Source organism: Clinocottus analis, unplaced genomic scaffold (assembly GCF_023055335.1).
Source record: "Clinocottus analis isolate CAN_PGR_092001 unplaced genomic scaffold, fCliAna1.0.p SCAF_11, whole genome shotgun sequence".
Lineage (NCBI taxonomy): Eukaryota > Metazoa > Chordata > Actinopteri > Perciformes > Cottidae > Clinocottus > Clinocottus analis.
This window is the reverse complement of record NW_027175832.1, coordinates 12,880,692-12,898,711: the sequence shown is the minus strand read 5'-3', so window position 1 is coordinate 12,898,711 and position 18,020 is coordinate 12,880,692. Positions and strand designations below refer to the sequence as shown.

At 41.1% G+C, this 18,020-nt stretch overlaps 2 protein-coding genes across 6 annotated transcripts; both read right to left on the bottom strand.

Annotated features, from left to right (window-relative positions):
• Window positions 1-10: 10 nt before the first annotated feature.
• Window positions 11-8,768, bottom strand: LOC137782315 (uncharacterized). Of its 4 annotated transcripts, XM_068571552.1 has the most exons (6): window positions 8,560-8,625; window positions 8,130-8,271; window positions 6,061-7,061; window positions 4,250-4,405; window positions 2,490-2,588; window positions 11-733 (listed from the first exon to the last, which is right to left on the bottom strand). In XM_068571552.1, exons 3-6 carry the CDS (start codon window positions 7,057-7,059, stop codon window positions 434-436), a joined length of 1,554 nt encoding a protein of 517 aa, XP_068427653.1. In that variant the 5' UTR covers window positions 7,060-7,061; window positions 8,130-8,271; window positions 8,560-8,625; the 3' UTR covers window positions 11-433. The 4 variants fall into 4 exon arrangements, with proteins under 4 accessions (XP_068427653.1, XP_068427650.1, XP_068427652.1 ...); XM_068571549.1 differs by lacking the exon at window positions 8,130-8,271 and having other exon boundaries at window positions 8,560-8,768; XM_068571551.1 differs by lacking the exon at window positions 8,130-8,271 and having other exon boundaries at window positions 6,061-6,929; window positions 8,560-8,768.
• A 1,360-nt stretch (window positions 8,769-10,128) lies between these two features.
• Window positions 10,129-13,095, bottom strand: LOC137782006 (zinc finger and BTB domain-containing protein 49-like). 2 transcript variants are annotated; one of them, XM_068571066.1, is made up of 2 exons: window positions 12,829-13,095; window positions 10,129-11,486 (listed from the first exon to the last, which is right to left on the bottom strand). In XM_068571066.1, exons 1-2 carry the CDS (start codon window positions 12,986-12,988, stop codon window positions 10,672-10,674), a joined length of 975 nt encoding a protein of 324 aa, XP_068427167.1. In that variant the 5' UTR covers window positions 12,989-13,095; the 3' UTR covers window positions 10,129-10,671. The 2 variants fall into 2 exon arrangements, with proteins under 2 accessions (XP_068427167.1, XP_068427168.1); XM_068571067.1 differs by lacking the exon at window positions 12,829-13,095 and adding an exon at window positions 12,016-12,792.
• Window positions 13,096-18,020: the final 4,925 nt, after the last annotated feature.

Below are 18,020 nucleotides of genomic sequence, written 5' to 3'. Positions count from 1 at the left end.
GCACACAGTAGAAAAGCAATCTTTTTTTAATAACATTACAATGTCTTTCAGTATTATTTGACAAAACATTTAATTTAGCTGAATCTAAATCTTTGAAGACGGTAAACCTCGTCTTATCAGTAAAAAAGGCAACTCACTTAAAACCTGTCAGAGCTTATACAACATGCATGCTCCGCTAGAACCACTGCACTGTAATGAAACACGGTTACTTGTTGCTTTTTGGGGGTAATTCGGGTGAACTGAGCTCACCGACATATTACAAACGCGTCCTAACAGGTACAGATATGTGAAGGTGTCCTGAACAAGTGACTAGTATTATAATTTAAAGGACAGCTTATGTTTGAACAGTTGTTACAAGTAGACCTTTACATCTCCTGAACAAATCAGGAACCAAACATAGCGTGTTGTGGGACCAAAAGCACACAGCAATGGTTTACATCAGGAGTTTGTTTTTCAGGCTGATGTACTTGGACGTTGGCTTTGGCTGCATCATATCAAGTCCTACAAACAGTCTTTGGAAGACTTCAAATGTTTTGGCAAGTTTGGGAGGATAATCTAGATTTAAGGCATAGGTCAGGCCAAGGAGAAGGCAGCAGGCTCTGGACATGTTATCCAGACCCGTCAGCACTGGAGTTCCATCGATGATGATGCCTACTGCATCCGGCTGGTGACAAACATAGATCTTCATACTCTGTGTTTTAAGGTCCTGCTGCACTTTCTCCTCTTCTGTCCTCTAGAAAACATGCAAACAGACTTTAAAACATGGATTCTCCAAATAATTCATGTAATCCAGTCAATCAGATCTAATTAAATCGTCAATCCCTGCTGCAGTAAGAAAGGTCAACACAAAATAAAAGTACATCATTGTAACTTTAGTAAGTTTAAATAAATTATAATAATTATAATTACCTGAATGGATTGCGTTTTCATATATTTTTTTCATGATTTGTAAAATAATTGAAGATATAAACAGTTTTTAGGACTTACTTTCATAAAAGATTAGTCTGCGTGTATTTCAAAATGTCACTTTCTTTATACGAATATTTCAGATGTAATTTTTAAATGACTCAATATTGAACATGGGCCTGCTGATGCCTATCCTCTCCACTTCCTTCTGCTTCATGGTTCCTGGTTATCTGGATCGTGGTCCATGCCTACTACTCATTTGAATTATTTCTGTCATATTCATGTAATGTGCTGTGACTCTGTTACGTTGCTCATTCTGGTCACATCACATCTATTGCCTCTGTCCATCCGGAGAGAGGGATCCTCCTCTGTTGCTCTCCTGAAGGGTTCTTCCTTATTAAAGGGGAGTTTTTCCTGATCCGATGTGAGGTTCTGGGACAGGGATGTCTATGTGTAAAGATTTTAAAACCCTCATAGGCAAATTTGTAATTTTAAACTATACAAAATAAATTAGAATTAAATGCATAAAATAGATTAATAGAATTATTACTTGTTTTCTAAACAAAAAAACTGAATGGTAACAGGTTGTATGTTGAAGTTTATAGATGTACTTTTAGATTTTTTTACCGTGGTATTGAATTGGTAATGACTGTTATGCAAAATCTCCGGTAGTGGTACAGCCTGTTACGAATAGTTCAAGTATCTCTGGGTCTTGTTCACGAGTGAGGGTAAGATGGAGCGGGAGATCCACAAACTGATCGGTGCGGCTGCAGCAGTAAAACAGGCGCTGCACCGGGTCGGTCTACGTTCCAACCCTCACTTAATGGTCACAAACTCTGGGTCGTGACCGAAAGAACGAGGTCGCGAATACAGGCGGCCGAAATGAGTTTCCTCCGTAGGGTGGCCGGGCTCAGCCTTAGAGATAGGGGAAGAAGATGGGTTTCCTCTGTAGGGCTCAGTCTTAGAGATAGGATAAGGAACTTGGACATCAGGAGGGAACTTTGAGTTGAGCCGCTACTCCTGTCGAAAGGAGTCAGCAGAGGTAATTCGAGCATCTAATTTGGATGCCTCCCGGACACCTCCCATTAGAGGTTTTCCAGGCACATCTAACTGCTAGGAGACCTCTAAGAAGACCTAGAACACGCTGGAGGGATTATGTCTCCCAACTGGCCTGGAAACGCCTCAGCGTCCACCAGAATAAGATGGAAAATGTTGCGGGTGAGAGGGAAGCCTCGGTCAGCCTGCTGCCACCAAGAACCGACCCTAGATAAGCGGCTGAAAATGGATGGATGGTACCTCCTGCTAAATGTATAGTTTTGTAACATCTGAATAGCAAATGTTTTTATATTTGTGAATGAGATCTTTTTTTATTCTATATTCCCAACAAATGCACTGTTTTGTGTTGCATTTTAGATTTTGTTATGTGTTATGTTTTTAAGTTCATGCAATACTATCATAGTCCAGTATTAACGATTGGGCTTAATGAACCCTGAAGCAGTTAGTATGCCACCACCGGAGCAGCGCACTGAAACCTCTCAAAACTACGAAAAGAATGAATACAAAGTAATTAGGACAGTACTTACAAAGTAGTCAGAGATGAGCTCCAATACATTCTCCCCCAAGTACTCAATTAGGCATCTCAAAGTCACATCCCTCTTCTTCACCACTGAGGCATGGGGGTCCTACAGTTAAGATTGGATCATGAATAACAAATTATCAACATCTCGTCTGTCCGTCATCTCTTCAATAAAAGCTTGCTTCCCTCTCAGCTCACAATTAGATTTGAGAAGACAGCCATTAGCAGAGAAGGACACGTGACCTGTGAATACTGCAGTGTGTGTTCTAACAAAAAAAAACAACATCACATTACTCCTGTATTAGCTGCTCTACACTGGCTCCTTGTAAGATCAAGAATCACATTTAAAATCCTTCACCTGCCCTACAAAGCCTTAACTAGTAATGCACCATCATAGCTTAAGGAGTTTATAGTGCCATACTAACTCACTAGAGAGTTGCACTCAATGAATGTAGGGTTTCTTGTGGTTCCTAGAGTCTTGTAACATACGTTGGGGGCTAGAGCCTTCAGTCTTCAAGCTCCCCTTCTGTGGAACTTTCAGTCCGGGGAGCAGACAGTCACCTTATTTAAGAGTAGACTCAAGACTTTTTTTTTTTCTTTGATAGTGCTTATAGTTAGGGCTGGCTCAGGTTTGTCCTGGTCCAGCCCCTAGACATGCTGCATAGGCCTAAACAGTTGGGGGACATTGTAGGATACACTGAGCCCCTCTCTCCTCTCCTTCTAGATTATGTCCTGCACCATTAATGCACATTATTAATTCTGCTCCTTCTACTGAGTATTTATGTTTTATCTCATCACAGGTTTACATGGATCGTGGTTATATCTGGATCCTGGTACTGCCCCACACTTCCTACTATAAAAATGTTATTCATATACACACACAAAACACTTTTTTGGAGTATTTATAATGCATCCAGATGATAATATTGTTGAGATATTTATTTTTTTCACATGAGACTAAATCATAGCGCACGTTAGACATTACTGTGATGTTCCAGACCTTTGCATGAGGACATTTTCTCTAACTGGACCATGTTAAACATTAGTTGAATACCCCGGGTCTAAAGGGATATTTGGCTCTTCATCTATTCTCAAGTGGTTAAAAAAAGCACCACTTCTGTGTGAGAAATGGTATCAACCCAGTAATTGTTGCACAATTTATGTGCATGGGAATTCCATCATATACTTCTATCATGTTTGAAGCTCCTATATATGTATTTATGCATTTCAGATGTATGACTATGCTGCATCATGCAATATTCAGGGTCTAAATATTCAGATAATGTACTCCTACATGCTGTTGACCTGCTTCCTCCCCCAAAAGACCCCACTCCCCCTAAGTAAACTAAAAAGTAAATTACCAGAGCTGGAACCACCAATCTTCTGATTGAAAGACGGGGATAACTAGTGAGCCACAGTCGCAATCAATAGGAGCACTGATATTACGCGTCACAAAGTGGGGGAATCTGCAGAGGAGAGCCCAGGCAGATAAACAGTGGGCTGATGTCTTAATTTTTGGTCTTTATGTTCCTAGTTTATTGTAGAAAGGCCTTAAAATAGGGTGCGTCATCCAAAAACCTTCACCAATGATTTAAACAGAAATAGTGTGGTTATGTTTGCATTATTATGCTATGATTTTCAGAGATCAGAATGGGTGACCCCTTCACTAAAATGAGTTTGACACCCCTGGTCTTGGGTAAAGAGGGATGGTTCAAACTAGACAAATCTAGATTGGTCTAAAGTTAACCTTGTTAACTTTAACCTCACCGTTATCAGTTCAATCAACACATTCTTCATGCGCTGTCCAACTGCTCCTCCCTTTGAGCTGAACAATTCCAGGAACTTTGGAGTGTACCTGTCCAGCTGGGAGATAAATGTCGACTCCAGGGGAATAGTGTTGCACCTTCGGAACTCTTCATTTATCTGGAAGGCAGGATTTTGTACAGAGTGAGTATAAAGTTACACAGGCACACTCACATTTAGTTCTGCAGTAGGAACAATCTTTGCTGAGCTTTATGTTTCTGTGAGATTGTTTGTTGCATCATCTTAGGAGTCAAGGGGACCTGATCCCAGCTAAGCCTATCTTTTAATAGAAAGTTGCTCCTCAGACCTCCTCAGTTCAACAGACTCCTTCGGGTGGGCTGGAGATAGAGGGGGGCTTTGACCCACAACAGGCCAGCCACCTCCCGTTAAGTTCTCAGTAAACAGAATAAATATACATTTCTCTTTCTAGCTTCCTTTGGTTAATGCATTGCTGCTTGTATTTTGTGCCCTCTCCTCATGTAGACCTACTTTTAAAAATAAACCATCATAACACTCAAAACAGGCCTCATCTATCTAATTGTGAGGATGAGTCTGTGAGTAATTTAATGTTCCTGACCAATTTGTTTGCCCTTTCTGCATCACCTCAAGTAACTTAAATAGGTAAACCATCCATTTCAAACTCATATGTTTGATAAATTACAACTTTGTTGTATGCATGCCTTATTAAAAATATATTAACGGGAACACTGTAGCTTTTTTATAATGTAATTGTTTAACAAATAAACTTCATGTTTATAATTATTTTTCCCTACTAGCTTATTTTCCCATTGCACTGTGCAGCTGTGCCTTCATCAGTTTCTCTGCTCCTTCAGGCCTCTTGTATGGCTTCTTGGGACGTGTTTAACAGCGTTTTTTATCCAATCACATTTCACTTATCTTTATCTATGTAAGATTAGCCTGGATTAAATACACACGTGAGTCAAAGGAGTCTCTGAAACCCCGTGGCGCAATGAAAGTGAGTGAGTCTTCTCTCCCTCTTGTCAATTGGAGCGGCTCCGCGGAGCCGTGTAGTGGAGCGGGTAGTGGACTGTATGAACGCGCCGTATATAGAGTGTGACGGTCTGTACCCCAATCTGCCTGTGTTGTGGACTATACGGCACTCATTGAAGGCCTAGGTCTCAAACCCACGGTCTGCCACTGATATACATACATATATATTGTTTATAGTTTGAAGTTAAAAAGTTTGATGCTGTAGTTTGAAGTGAAGTGTTTTGTATTAATTTATATTTATAGTATACTAAACAGTTAATATATTGTTCAATTTGAAGGAAAAGAATTGCCTTGGCAATAAAAAAAGGTATCGGTTCAGGCACTGGTATTGTTTTAAAAGCACCGGTATCAGAAAAAAGAAAAAAAAACAATACACATCCCTAGTCCTCGCGCTTAAATAGTCTCTACTTGTGCTTATATTTGCTCTGCCTCTACTCAGGCTATTACTGCAGTGTGTGAATGTTAATTAGTACAGATGGACAGGTGGCACCTTCATGGTAGCTCCGCCAATCAGTTTATGAATGTAAGTCCTGGTGGACAGGGATACCTTCATGGTCCCATTTTGAAATGTAACAGTGTTAAGATACATTTGAGGTAGACATTGTTTGGACTCAGCACTTGGTACAATATAGATGTGCACATTTCTACAGTTTCCCATTTCATGAATCCTTCACAAACCCCTGTAGAAATCCAGTTTGAGAGTCATCGTTCTACACAACCAGGTATGCATATCCTAAAGTGACAAGTATTTTTAGTTTACTTACTTGTAATGGATCAAAGAGGACAGGCCATCTCTCTTTCAATTCGGACACCTGCATGGCCTGGCCGACCACTTCCTTTCTTCTCCAGCTGTATGTTCTGGACATCATGTCGTTTATCATCTTACCATTGTCTTTGGTCCTGCTTGCTGCAATGAGCTCAAGTCTCACGTTCTCCAGGCTGTCATCTGTTTCACCAGCTGGATGTGGGGGCAAGTAGTTTACCTCAGCTTTCCTTGGTTTCTTGATATTTTTGTTTGGTTTCCTGTCGCCCTCCTGCTTGTGTTTCAATGTATTAATTAAAAGTTCAGGGTTTCCGTGTGCTTTAAGCTTGCTCCGGTAGTTGGCACATTTGTATTTTAGGCTTTGCTGCCATCCGTAACATCCGTTATAAGAGCCGGGCTCCCTCAAGCAGGGATGCTTCTCTATCAGTGCCTGTGCAACTGCAGCCTTCTGTGGATCGTTGGGATAAGCTGTGTAGGAAAACATGGCCTCCGCCAGGCGCTCCAGGATGTCCGGTTTGACACTTTGCGTCATCAACAGGATTCCATCTCTCAGAAACCTTTCATTGCCTTGCCTCAACACCATCTCAGTGTTGTAGGAGAAGGTTGGAATGGGAAAGACAGCAGGCCACAGGTTCTGCCTGTCAGCTGCAGAGGGACTGGGAAGCAGTGTGTCTGGTGAATCTAGAGAGAGCATATAATCTACAGAGGAAACATCCGAATTGTCAGGGTTGCGTTCCTGAGGGACTGTGGTCATCATTATGCCTGGAGGTACGTGTACTACTTTGAGTGTGTCTTTATCCTTTAAGTCCTTTGTAGAGGTTAGTGTGAAGAATTCATCAAAGTCAGTATCTTTGTACTGAAGACCAATTTCTGTGGTGATGGAAAAAGCTTGTTTAAACACTTTAATTACGTCCTCCACGGATGAGGGAACGCCATTTTGGAAAGTTATCTTCATAATATCATGATCGATGATGACTCGAAATCTCATTGCTTGTTGCATATCTGTAAAAAAAAATGTAAAATGAATTAAATATTTTGCTGGTTGCTTTTATTTTAATTGCTTCTTTATATTATATACCTCTTTCTTCAGAAAAACAGGAGTTAAAAATAGGTTTTTGGCCTTTTGAATCAACCAAGTTATTGACTTCCATCCAGACGACCAATCTGAAAAGAACCCCCCACCAGCTGACTTCACCATCCAATCAGCTTGGAGAAATGAATGGGAGTCCAAGGAAGTCCCAAACAAACATCTGGTTCCAGACCCCAACCAACAGGTCCCTGGCACCAACCTCCCAAGGAGACAGTGGTCTACGCTCAGTCGTTTCAGGACTGGACATGGCCCTTGCTTGGCAAGCCTACACAAATGGGGCAGTAGCCCAAGTCGACTGTGTGCTTGTGGAGAGGAGCAGACTATGGAGCACATCATAGAAGTTTGTCCTCTACAAAGACTGAAAGGAGGATTAGTCACCCTCCATAGAGCAGACCAGGAGACAACTGCTTGGCTTAAGAACTTTGCATTCGCTAAATAAATTGACTCACAAAGTTGGTGCATTTTATGTGTTCATGGGCACCTGAAAAACATAATTCCAATATTTATTCACCAAGAGCTTCAAATATCTGGTATCTTAAGTTGAGCTGCAGCTATTGATTATGGTATTACTTTAATATAACTACACACTATTTGGCATAAGTAAAGCATGAGTAAACACTTAATTCATCATGTATAAATCATTGTTCGAACATGAACACTCATTAGTAATCAACTTCGGACACACATTTACAGGAGAACCCGGTGTGTCCGCACCAGAAATAATGCCAGCCAAGTGATATGAGGCGATGCCTGTCAGTGGCACCAGTGGTGACCTGTTTATCAGTTTGCTGGTACAAATGATTGAGTATGACCTGGATTGGTCTCTTTACAAATGAGGTGACGGGGTGGCGTATGCCTGTTTCAAGACCTCCAGTTCGAGACTGTCAGTGTACTAGCTGGCTATTATAGCTGGCTTCATACTGGCAGACGAGATACTCTTAATAAATAATGCGTTCTTTCAAAGTATGAAAAATACTCACCACTTGTGTGCCCCCCTCCCTCTCTCTCTCCCTCTCTCGATGAGGTCACAGAACATACTTAACTAACGACTAAAGTTGGGCTGCAGGTTTAACTTTATAGAGGAAGATGGTTGGCCTCCGTTTGCAGTGGAGGATCCAAACACTAATAATAAAAAAATACACCAAATCAATTTTGGATTGAGGTTACTGAGCTCTTGGATACTACCGACCACCGCAATTCTGTTGGCCTTAGTTTAGTTTTACACTTTTACTCTGAAGGCTGGAAATACACAACTTTCGCCCGTACGCTTGAAAGTACCGTTCAACAAACATATAACTACTGTTCCAGCTCCAGTTAGTTAGTTGATTTCAATGTATAACCAGACCTTGTAAATAACACAGAACCGAGATGGGAATTTCACAAGAACAGCAGAATTAGCACAATTCCAACCTGCTTTGCTGATGAGGAGCTCGGACCTCTCGCCTTCCAGCAGTTTGCGCTGGCGATTAATCTCTTCTTCATAGTTTGATATGGTTGTTTCCAGCAGCCCGCATATCTCTTCCACTGCCACAGCGAGCCGCTGGTTCAGGAATGTTTTCAGCGTCTGGAGTGTGGCCATTTTCAGGAGAAAGGTGGCTGTGGGAAACGTGCGCGAGATGTCCTGCTTGAAGCGGGCTGCTTTTTCCTCGCTTGCTTTTATGGTGGGTGCGCAACCGCTGCTTGTGACGTACATACCGCCCCCTACTGTGCGGGGGTGGTATTTAATATATTGTCCATAGGCTACTTTCCACCATAACTACTAAATGATCGTATTAATTAAAGGAGAGAGAAAAAAACTAATTTAATGCCGATCAATACCATCTTCTTCAGATATTTCACAACCACTTTCTGTGTGCCATACACGTCTCCTGTTGTTCCCAAGAAAACGAAAGTTACCATGTAACTATGGTTCTGTTACTTGTATTTGAAATACGTCATCATGTACAATTAGACATCTGCATTAACTCTTACTCTAAAAAATAAATAATATTACTATTTTTTTTGTGAAAATTAATATTTGAGGCTGATTAAAAAACATCCGGGGCTTGAGCCCCGAATGTTTTAGCCTAGGGACGCCACTGGGTAAGGCCCTTCAGCGGTCAGGCCCTTTAGCGGTCAGGCCCTTCCGCGGCCAGACCCATATTTGAAGGCGGCTGGAAGGCAGACAGAAGGCCCCACCTGTTGGGGAAGTGTCATGGCGTCTCGCAGCAGTGTCTGTGCAACAAGGGAGACCAAGTCATGGCTGGCCATGAGCAAGTGGGCCATCAGCAAAAGTCTGTGGTCCTGCTGAAGAACTCTGATAAGCATTGGCAACATCAGAGGAAATGGGGGAAAGGCATAAAGAAGGCCTTCTGGCTACGTGTGAGCCAGGACATCTTGACTTGGAGGACTGGTCCTCTCCATCAAGGAGAAGCAGTGGGGGCAGTGGGTCAACATCTCTGAGGCGAAGAGATCCAACCTGACAAAGAGACCCCAGATGCTGTGCATCACCTCTGGTGGAACAATCTGGTTCATATATTACTTTATTAACATAAAAAACCTGGTTCATATATTACTTTATTAGCATAAACAACCTGGTTCATAGTATAACTTTATTAACATAAACAAACTTGTTCATATATTACTTTAACATAAACAACCTGGTTTGTATATTACTTTAACATAAACAACCTGGTTCATAGTATGACTTTATTAACATAAACAATCTGGTTCATAGATTACTTTACCATAAACAATCTGGTTCATAGATTACTTTCTAAGTGAAGATGGAATAGAAATGAAAAAATATTTAAGTGAAACTAAGGTATTTGTCAAAGAACAAAGCTACTAACCTGTCTCTGTTCAGTTTCAAACATGAATATCAAATGCTGACTAATATGTTATCACACCAACAATATTTCATATCCCTTTATGTTGTTATGGTTTGTATGTAGATAATAGTTTGGGAAACACCACACAACTCAGTGTGACCTAGAAGTGTTGACTTGATAGTGTTTTATTGAAATTTCACAAAATTGTTGATTCAAAGATGATCATCAGAAACCAGACTCAGACATAAGGGATCATCATTCCTCGTCCAGTTTAGCCCTTTCATCAAAGCTTCTGTCGATGAAGTCAGATAGAAGAATGAGGGCTGAGGCTGCAGTTCAACACCAGAGAGCAGCTTAATAAGTCAGTTTGATCACTTAACAGCAGTTTTCAGCAACAGCAATGTAACGTTGGTAGTTCTCCAGCAGGTTTAACAGATTACTGAAAGTATTTCAAAGTTATTTACATGATGGCGGCCACTTAGATGCTTCCGGATCATTTCACTCAGAACCTCACTAAGCAAAAATTACTATTTGACCGCAGCCTCGGTCTATCAGACAGCCAGGATACAGGAGGCATGCTCGGTGGTGGACTAGCCTCGGGTCCTAGCTCAGTTAGCTTAGCTTTCATCTTGGCTCTCCTCCCTGGGCAGTTTGGTCCAGCAGGTCTGATGTGTCAACTGAATGTTTTGTCACATATCACCATTCTGGTTTCTTAGAAACTCTTTGTCAACCTCTCCCCAACAAAGTTCTCTCTTGTGTGGACTGTCATGTGCTGGGTCAGATTTCCTTTTTGTGAAAATATTTCGCCACAAACAGGACAACTACATGGTTTCTCCCTTGTGTGGACTGTCAGGTGTTGTGTCAGATTTCCCTTCTGGGTAAATCTTTTACCACAAAGAGAACAAATAAAGGGTCTCTCTCCAGTGTGACATCTCATGTGCGTCTGAAGATGGCCCTTCTGTGAAAATCTTTTTCCACATTTTGAGCAGCTATAAGATTTATTGCCAGTAGAATGTCCCATATCACTTACAGGAACATTTTTTTTCATAATGCTTATATCCGTCTGAAGTTTCCTGATCTTCTTCCTATCATCCTCATCGACAGGCGATGTCACAGCACCAGAACACTGTGAAGTATTGTCAGCAGATCCAGATAGACATTTAAAACCAGGTTCTAATACCCTGTCTGGTTCTGATCCACGACAGTCCTCTACATTAGCACCAGTTTTGATCTCTTCAGCTGAGCTGCTGGCTGGAGGCTCGGCCTCTCGGTCTCCTTCATTTTGTCTTTCATAAAGGGGGAATAACTGAGATGTCTCTTCAACCTCCTCACTCTTCACAAGGACCGGAGTGAATTGGAACACTAAAACATCCTCCTCCTGCATTCCTGGTAGCTGGCTTCCAATCTTGGGACCAGTCCAGAAATCCTCCTGTTCCTCTTTAATGTGTTGGCGCACTGGGTCATCTTGGTCCAGGCTAGGGCTCCACTCCTCCTGCTCTTCTTTAATAAGCGAATGAAGTTGGACATCTGCAGAAAACAGCGAATTACAGATGGACAATCAAGTTCAAGTGAACCCAAACTCCATATCATTATCTATGACTATCAATAAGCACCGTTATTGATATATTGTAGTTCTTACATCTTGTCTATCATTTTTTAATTATTACCTTAGACTAGTGTAACGTGTTATATACCCATCTCTTGTTAGCTTTCTCCCCAGTGACTTCAGTTAACGGGGCCTTGCCTGTTGTATACAATGTTGGCTTCACATGCACGCCATTTTACTGGTTGTGACAGTCAAATTCATCTTGATCATATATATAGGGTACGGATTATTAAAAACTGACTGCGGGGATGGCGTGATAGTGTGGAGTAATGATCACGATTGTATAAGTGAGCACTACATTCCAACCACGTATGAAGAAATGCATTTAGGAGAGCTATAGCAAACAAAGGAGACACCAATGGACCCTTGAAACAACAATAAGTTAACAGACGATAAGTTGTCACGGCCGGCAGAAACAAACGTAAAATTCGGGTTACAAGCCGATACTACCTTCGGTGGATGTCCCCCTAGCTCCCTGATGTAGCCAGCTACCGCTGCTGCTAGTTCCCTGTTTGCTCACCGCTAGCTCCCTGACAACCACCGAAGGTAGCAGGGTTCTCTCCATTAGGAAGAGTGAAGAGGTCAAGCGGAGATGGCTGTATCACCACTAGATGTAATGAAAACAGCGCCACCTATCGTATCGGATATGACATGCTTTCGGCCAATGATTCGATTTATTCACTGCCATGTATATTAGGATAATAGCAGTTGACCCGAAAGAGAGCATAGTCCGGTTAAAGCAAGATTTGAATTAATACCATCATGTAAACGCACTGAGGGTGGAATCTTCTTCTAACCAACTTTTTAAATGTCATTTAAATTGTTGCCAATGTAATCAATAGATTGTGAACTTTATGACATGTTATTATAGATCACCAGACCAACAGGTTGAATAAAGGCCTAAAGGGTGATGATGATGATTATGATGATGATGATGATGATGATGATAAGCCACCGTCTTTCAATACATGAGGATTTAGTAGTCTTCTTAAATGCATTACTTAATACGTGGCTGTGATGGAGTGCTCACTTAAACAACAGTAACCGCGCAGTCGAGATGGAATGCGGCTTGAAGATCTCAGCAATGTGTTTGAATGTGACGAGACACGCGGATTTTACTGGTGTCCACCAGTAAAACCAGTTGGAAGGGACACCGGCGATGTAAACAAAGCACAGACCGCAGGCCACACTGCTCACATCACGTGACTACTGGAGTCCCGCATCGAGAAGGAGGTTTAGGGCTTTAAAGGCTGCTTTACGAACCGGACTCGGGGTTGTACACCGCATGGAGCAGCTTTCGATGGCGGCCCTCCAGCTCCTGTTCATACTCTGTCATTGTGGACTCCAAGTGTCCGAGGATCTCGTTCACAGCTGCAGTCAGCCGCTGGAGCACGAACACCTTCACGCTGCGGAGTCTCGACATGGCGTCCGCGAACGAGGCGACGCGTTGAGCTATTTCCTCCTCACGGTCACACAGCTGCTGCTGCAGCTGCGCCTCCTCTTCCTCCTATTCCTATTCTTCCTCCTCCTCCTTCTATTTCTTCTTCTTCTTCTTCTTCTTCTTCTTCTTCTTCTTCTTCTTCTTCTTCTTCTTCTTCTTCTTCGCGGGTGTTGGCAGATTGCAATACCGGCTTCTTAGAGCTATAACCCCACCTATTGTAGCGGATGTGCAGAACGGAATTTACCTTTGTCTATCCAAATGAAATCTTATTTAAAAAAAAAAACAATACTGTAATTATATCTTTAATTAAGACACATTTCACCACTCTCTGAGTTTTACACACACACACACACACACTATATATATATATATATATATATATATATATATATATATATATATATATATATATATATATATATATATATATATATATATATAATATATATAAATATATTAGGGCTGGGAAAGTTAACGCGTTAATATCACGTTAACTTTTCAATCGCGTTAACTTTTCAATCGATTAAAGGCGTTAATTATTTGATCATGTGTTAACTGCATGTTTTTTTTTCTTCTGATCATGTTGGTCTTTTGAGCCAGACAGAAATCAGTAACTATAAAAATGATTCCTTTTATACAGGTTTGCTGGGTCCCTTTTCTCTTTCCGCCCAGTCTTCTATGACTCTGAAAGCCTGAGGAAGTAGGGGAACATTACTTATTGCAGTAGGAGAATAGAAGTGTGTTCCTTCAACATCATATTCTTCAGATTTTCTTTTTATCTTTTAACTTTCATCCCAAGCTCTTTCCATTAAACCTGTAAACCCTGCCATTCATTCAGGACACGAGTATTTTTAAACACACATCCTCAAAGAGGAATCCAGTGAGCCAATGAGCTGCAGTGACTTTCCTCCTGATTCTTCCATCATAGCGCTACTCACGTCTCAATGCTTTGTTCAGTGAGATTTAGCTGCTTATCTCATCAATTCAATTCAGTTTATTTTATATAGCCCAAAATCACAAATACAAAATTTGCCTCGGAGGGCTTTACAATCTGTATACATAAGACATCCTTGTCCCATGACCTGACATTGGATCAGAAAAAAACTCCCCCCAAATAAAGATAGTAAACCCTTTCAATGGGAAAAAGGGAAGAAGCCTTCAGGAGAGCAACAGAGGAGGATCCCTGAACAGAAGCAATAACTGTCATGTGACCAGAAAAGGATTTTAAATATAATTATTGGTTCTTTCCAGTCTAGAAGTAACAAATGTGTGGATCAACATTACTGCATCGCTTTGAGACAGAATATGCCGGATTCTTGAAATGTTCCTTAGGTGAAAAAAGGCAGTCCTTGAGATTTGTTTTACGTGAGATCCAAAGGAGAGTTCCTGGTCATCCAGAGAAACCATATCATAAGTTAATTAATAAGTTATTTCTGAGGTGTTCTGAACCGAGTAAAATAACTTCAGTCTCGTCAGAGTTCAGCAGCAGGAAGTTCCAGGTCATCCAGCTTTTTTTTTTTATTTCTTTAAGACATGCTTGAAGTCAACAATGCCGTCTACTTATGCCTGCAAATCTGCTCCCTAGTTCTTTCCAGATTTAGCTCTCATTCGATTACTTTTTAACATTTTGAACTGACATATGTACACACAAAACATCTCCATGCACAAGATTTACAACTTCAAATGCATTTTGAATACATTCATTGAGGTTTTTATTTCTTTAATAACTGGCAGATTGGTAAAATGATGTGTCTTGAGGTTTATTGGATTAGTTGGATTGGTTTATAATGACATTAGCATTTTGTTAGGAGAGGGACTGTAGAGTTGAATGTATGGAGGTCAGCCATCACCAACCACTGGACTGCAGCTTTCCTACTGAAGGTTCAGATGTGATGAAGAGGCAGAGCACGGTGGATCATGTTCAGGACATCCTTGAATAGGACTCTCCTGCCTTTCCCTGCTGCGCTTATGCACCTCTGGAGGGATAATCAAGAAACAAGGAGTGGCTGGAACAAACTACCACATACTGTGTCACTATGTGGCTCAAACCTGTGTTGCTGGTTCGTGAATTTTACTTCCAGGGCACTCAATAAATAATCCAAAGTGTGGTAACACATGGTCAAGGTATCATACAGATACAACCATATATGTGATGTGTAGACACTTTATTGTAAAGTAACTAGTTCACTGGGACATCTACTTGCACTAGTTATCCACTGTGTGGTAGCATTGTTCTTCCCAACACAGAACAAAAAAGAGATAATATTATTACAAATATTTTATATGTTATCTTTTCTTCACAAGTGTACAAATTGTGAACTGCACAATCTACCTTCTCCTCAGGCTTCTCTTGGTAGCTCTGAATTTGAAGGACAATTGCAGCAGAGAATTGCTTTACCGCAGTGGTGAGGTTGATTGTCTTTCAATCAGAGGATTGGTGGTTTGAGTCCGTCACTTGTGCCTTTTTACTTGCGTCGTAGTCCCTCCCACGACGGATGCTTGGAGAGACCAAGGAAACCATGCGAGGAGAGAGGACATGAGGAGAGAGGACACGACGAAATGTGATATAATAAAAGTTTGTTTCTGATGACATCGGCCGAGTGACATCTAATCACATCTGGATCAGTTGTCATCGCTTTAACAGCTGACAAAGTTTGTGTCTGTAAACATTATCATCGGAACAGAGTTATTTTCTGGGCCGGACAGTTTTAGGGAACATTCTAATTAAAATCTACATAAAATATCAATTAAAAAATGATTGTATAATGTTTGCAGTTGATGTTTGCGAATGTGGCTCAGCATGCCCGTTGTGTCAACCTGGGGGACTCTGAGGCTGACACCATTTCCCTCTTCTGCGAGGGGAAACTCTGAGAACATTTCGTTTGAAGAGGCCTCCGTCAGCTGTGGGTCCTCCCTCGCTGGGGCCACTGCGCGGTTCAGGGCTTCCTTATCCGTCCCCCCTCCCGATGAACCGGTCGGGCTAGATGGTTCTGTACCAGCTGGGTGAGTGCGTTGTCCATTGCACTTCGTTTTTCGCTCTCTGAGTACGTATTTTATTGTGAATCTTTCAGCAACGGATCCGCCGTGCCCACATTCACAGAAAACAGGAAACTCAGACAGTAATAGTTAAACAAAAAGTGTCCTTTAATAAGTAGGCTTTGGGAAAAGGGGGATGGGGTCAAATCCAACAAAAGGTTCCTCCTGGTTGGGGTCTTTGGTTTCACGATGCAGTTCCGGTGCGCTGCGTGGGCAGATCAGAGGACAGGTCACTACACAGATCACAGGGTTACCTCCTCTTGGTTGCGGCTTCTCTCCAGCAGTTCCTCCTGGCTTCCTGTCCTGTCTGTCCTCCTGCTGCTTCTCTGGCTGTCCAGATAAAGGGGCTGGTTAATTAGTTGATGGCCTGCAAATATGTCCAGTGCCAGATGCCAATTGGTTGCAGGACCTGCACTGGCAAGTACCTCCCATTAATCACCTCACCCAGCCAGAGGATCCGCCTCCTGTGCTCCGCTCCTCCCCGTGGCCTGCCACACCGTCTTTAAATCAGAGTGGTTCGAGCCCTAGCTCCGGTAGTCCTTGTTGTTGTGTCCTTGAGCAAGACCCTTAACCCCTAATTGCTTCCCGTTGCTGTTTCTACAGTGTATAGAGCAGAAATGTAAGTTGCTTTAGATAAAAGCGACAGAGACGTGCATGTGAGCAGCTGAGAGGTGCACTAGTAGAAGAGAAAAGCAGATATTTGGCCCAGATATCCTATTTTACAGATATTACTGGGTATATTCCATAGCTCAACAACACAAATAGTGACAATTTGTATAATGTATTAATATAATTATATTTTTTATAATTAATATTATATATATATATATATATATATATATATATATATATATATATATATATATATGTATATATATATATATATATATATATATATGTATATATATATATATATATATATATATATATATATATATATATATATATATATATATATATATATATATATGTGTGTGTGTATATATTTTGCTGGCTTAAGGTGGGTGGGGCCAAGCCCTGTTGTCCTCTTCGGACCGGCCGCCACTGTGTGTCACCCTGTTGATGTGTTAAAATGTGTTACACATCATAACTTTGTCTACTGACACTTTGACCTTAACAACACAACATGTTACCTGTCAGAATGACACAAATTTACCATTTCAGGATATTTGAACACAGATCAAATGACCCAAACAGATAAAAGCTTTGCAGCAGTGTACACATTGTTTAAAATAGGTAAGCCAACTTTTGTTTTTAGCAGCCTTATATAACAAGTATTCAACAGAAGATCAATAATATCTACACATAAATCCATTCCATCCATTCCTTGTCATGGTTTACCCTGAAGTAACCTCTCATAAAGTTACTTCAGGTCAGGACTTACATGTTATCAGTGTTTAGCCCCGCCCCTGATGACTGTCCCCGGGCCTTTGTTTTTTGGTTAAAAAACGAAAGACTTGTATCCAGAATTTAACACAGAGTGGCAGAATTGTTCCTGCGTGAACAGGTGAAATGAATTATAAAAATAAGCTGTGGTGAACTGTAAGCTTATATACACTATAACATCATCATCTTTGGACAACAAAGGTTTCTTGTCAGCAGAAGTTTTTCTTCCCTTGTTCTCCAGATATGGTTTTCACAGGTTAATATACAGACGTAAAGCGTCATACTGGAATATTCATAACCCATCCACATTAGGCATATTTGACCTGTGTGACGACCCTCCTCCCGTACCCTAGGTGTATGGAGCAAGTACAGTCTCAATTATGGTAAATGCACACAGAAAGATTCCCAGATCCGCAGAGAAAGATTCCCAAATGCGTACAAAGATTCACAATTGCACATAAAGATTCACAAATGCACACAAAGTTCACAAATGTACATAAAGATTTACAAATGCACACAAAACAATTCACAAATATATTTGATTTACAAATGCACACAGAAGGATTCACAAATACATTCTAATGATTTATGT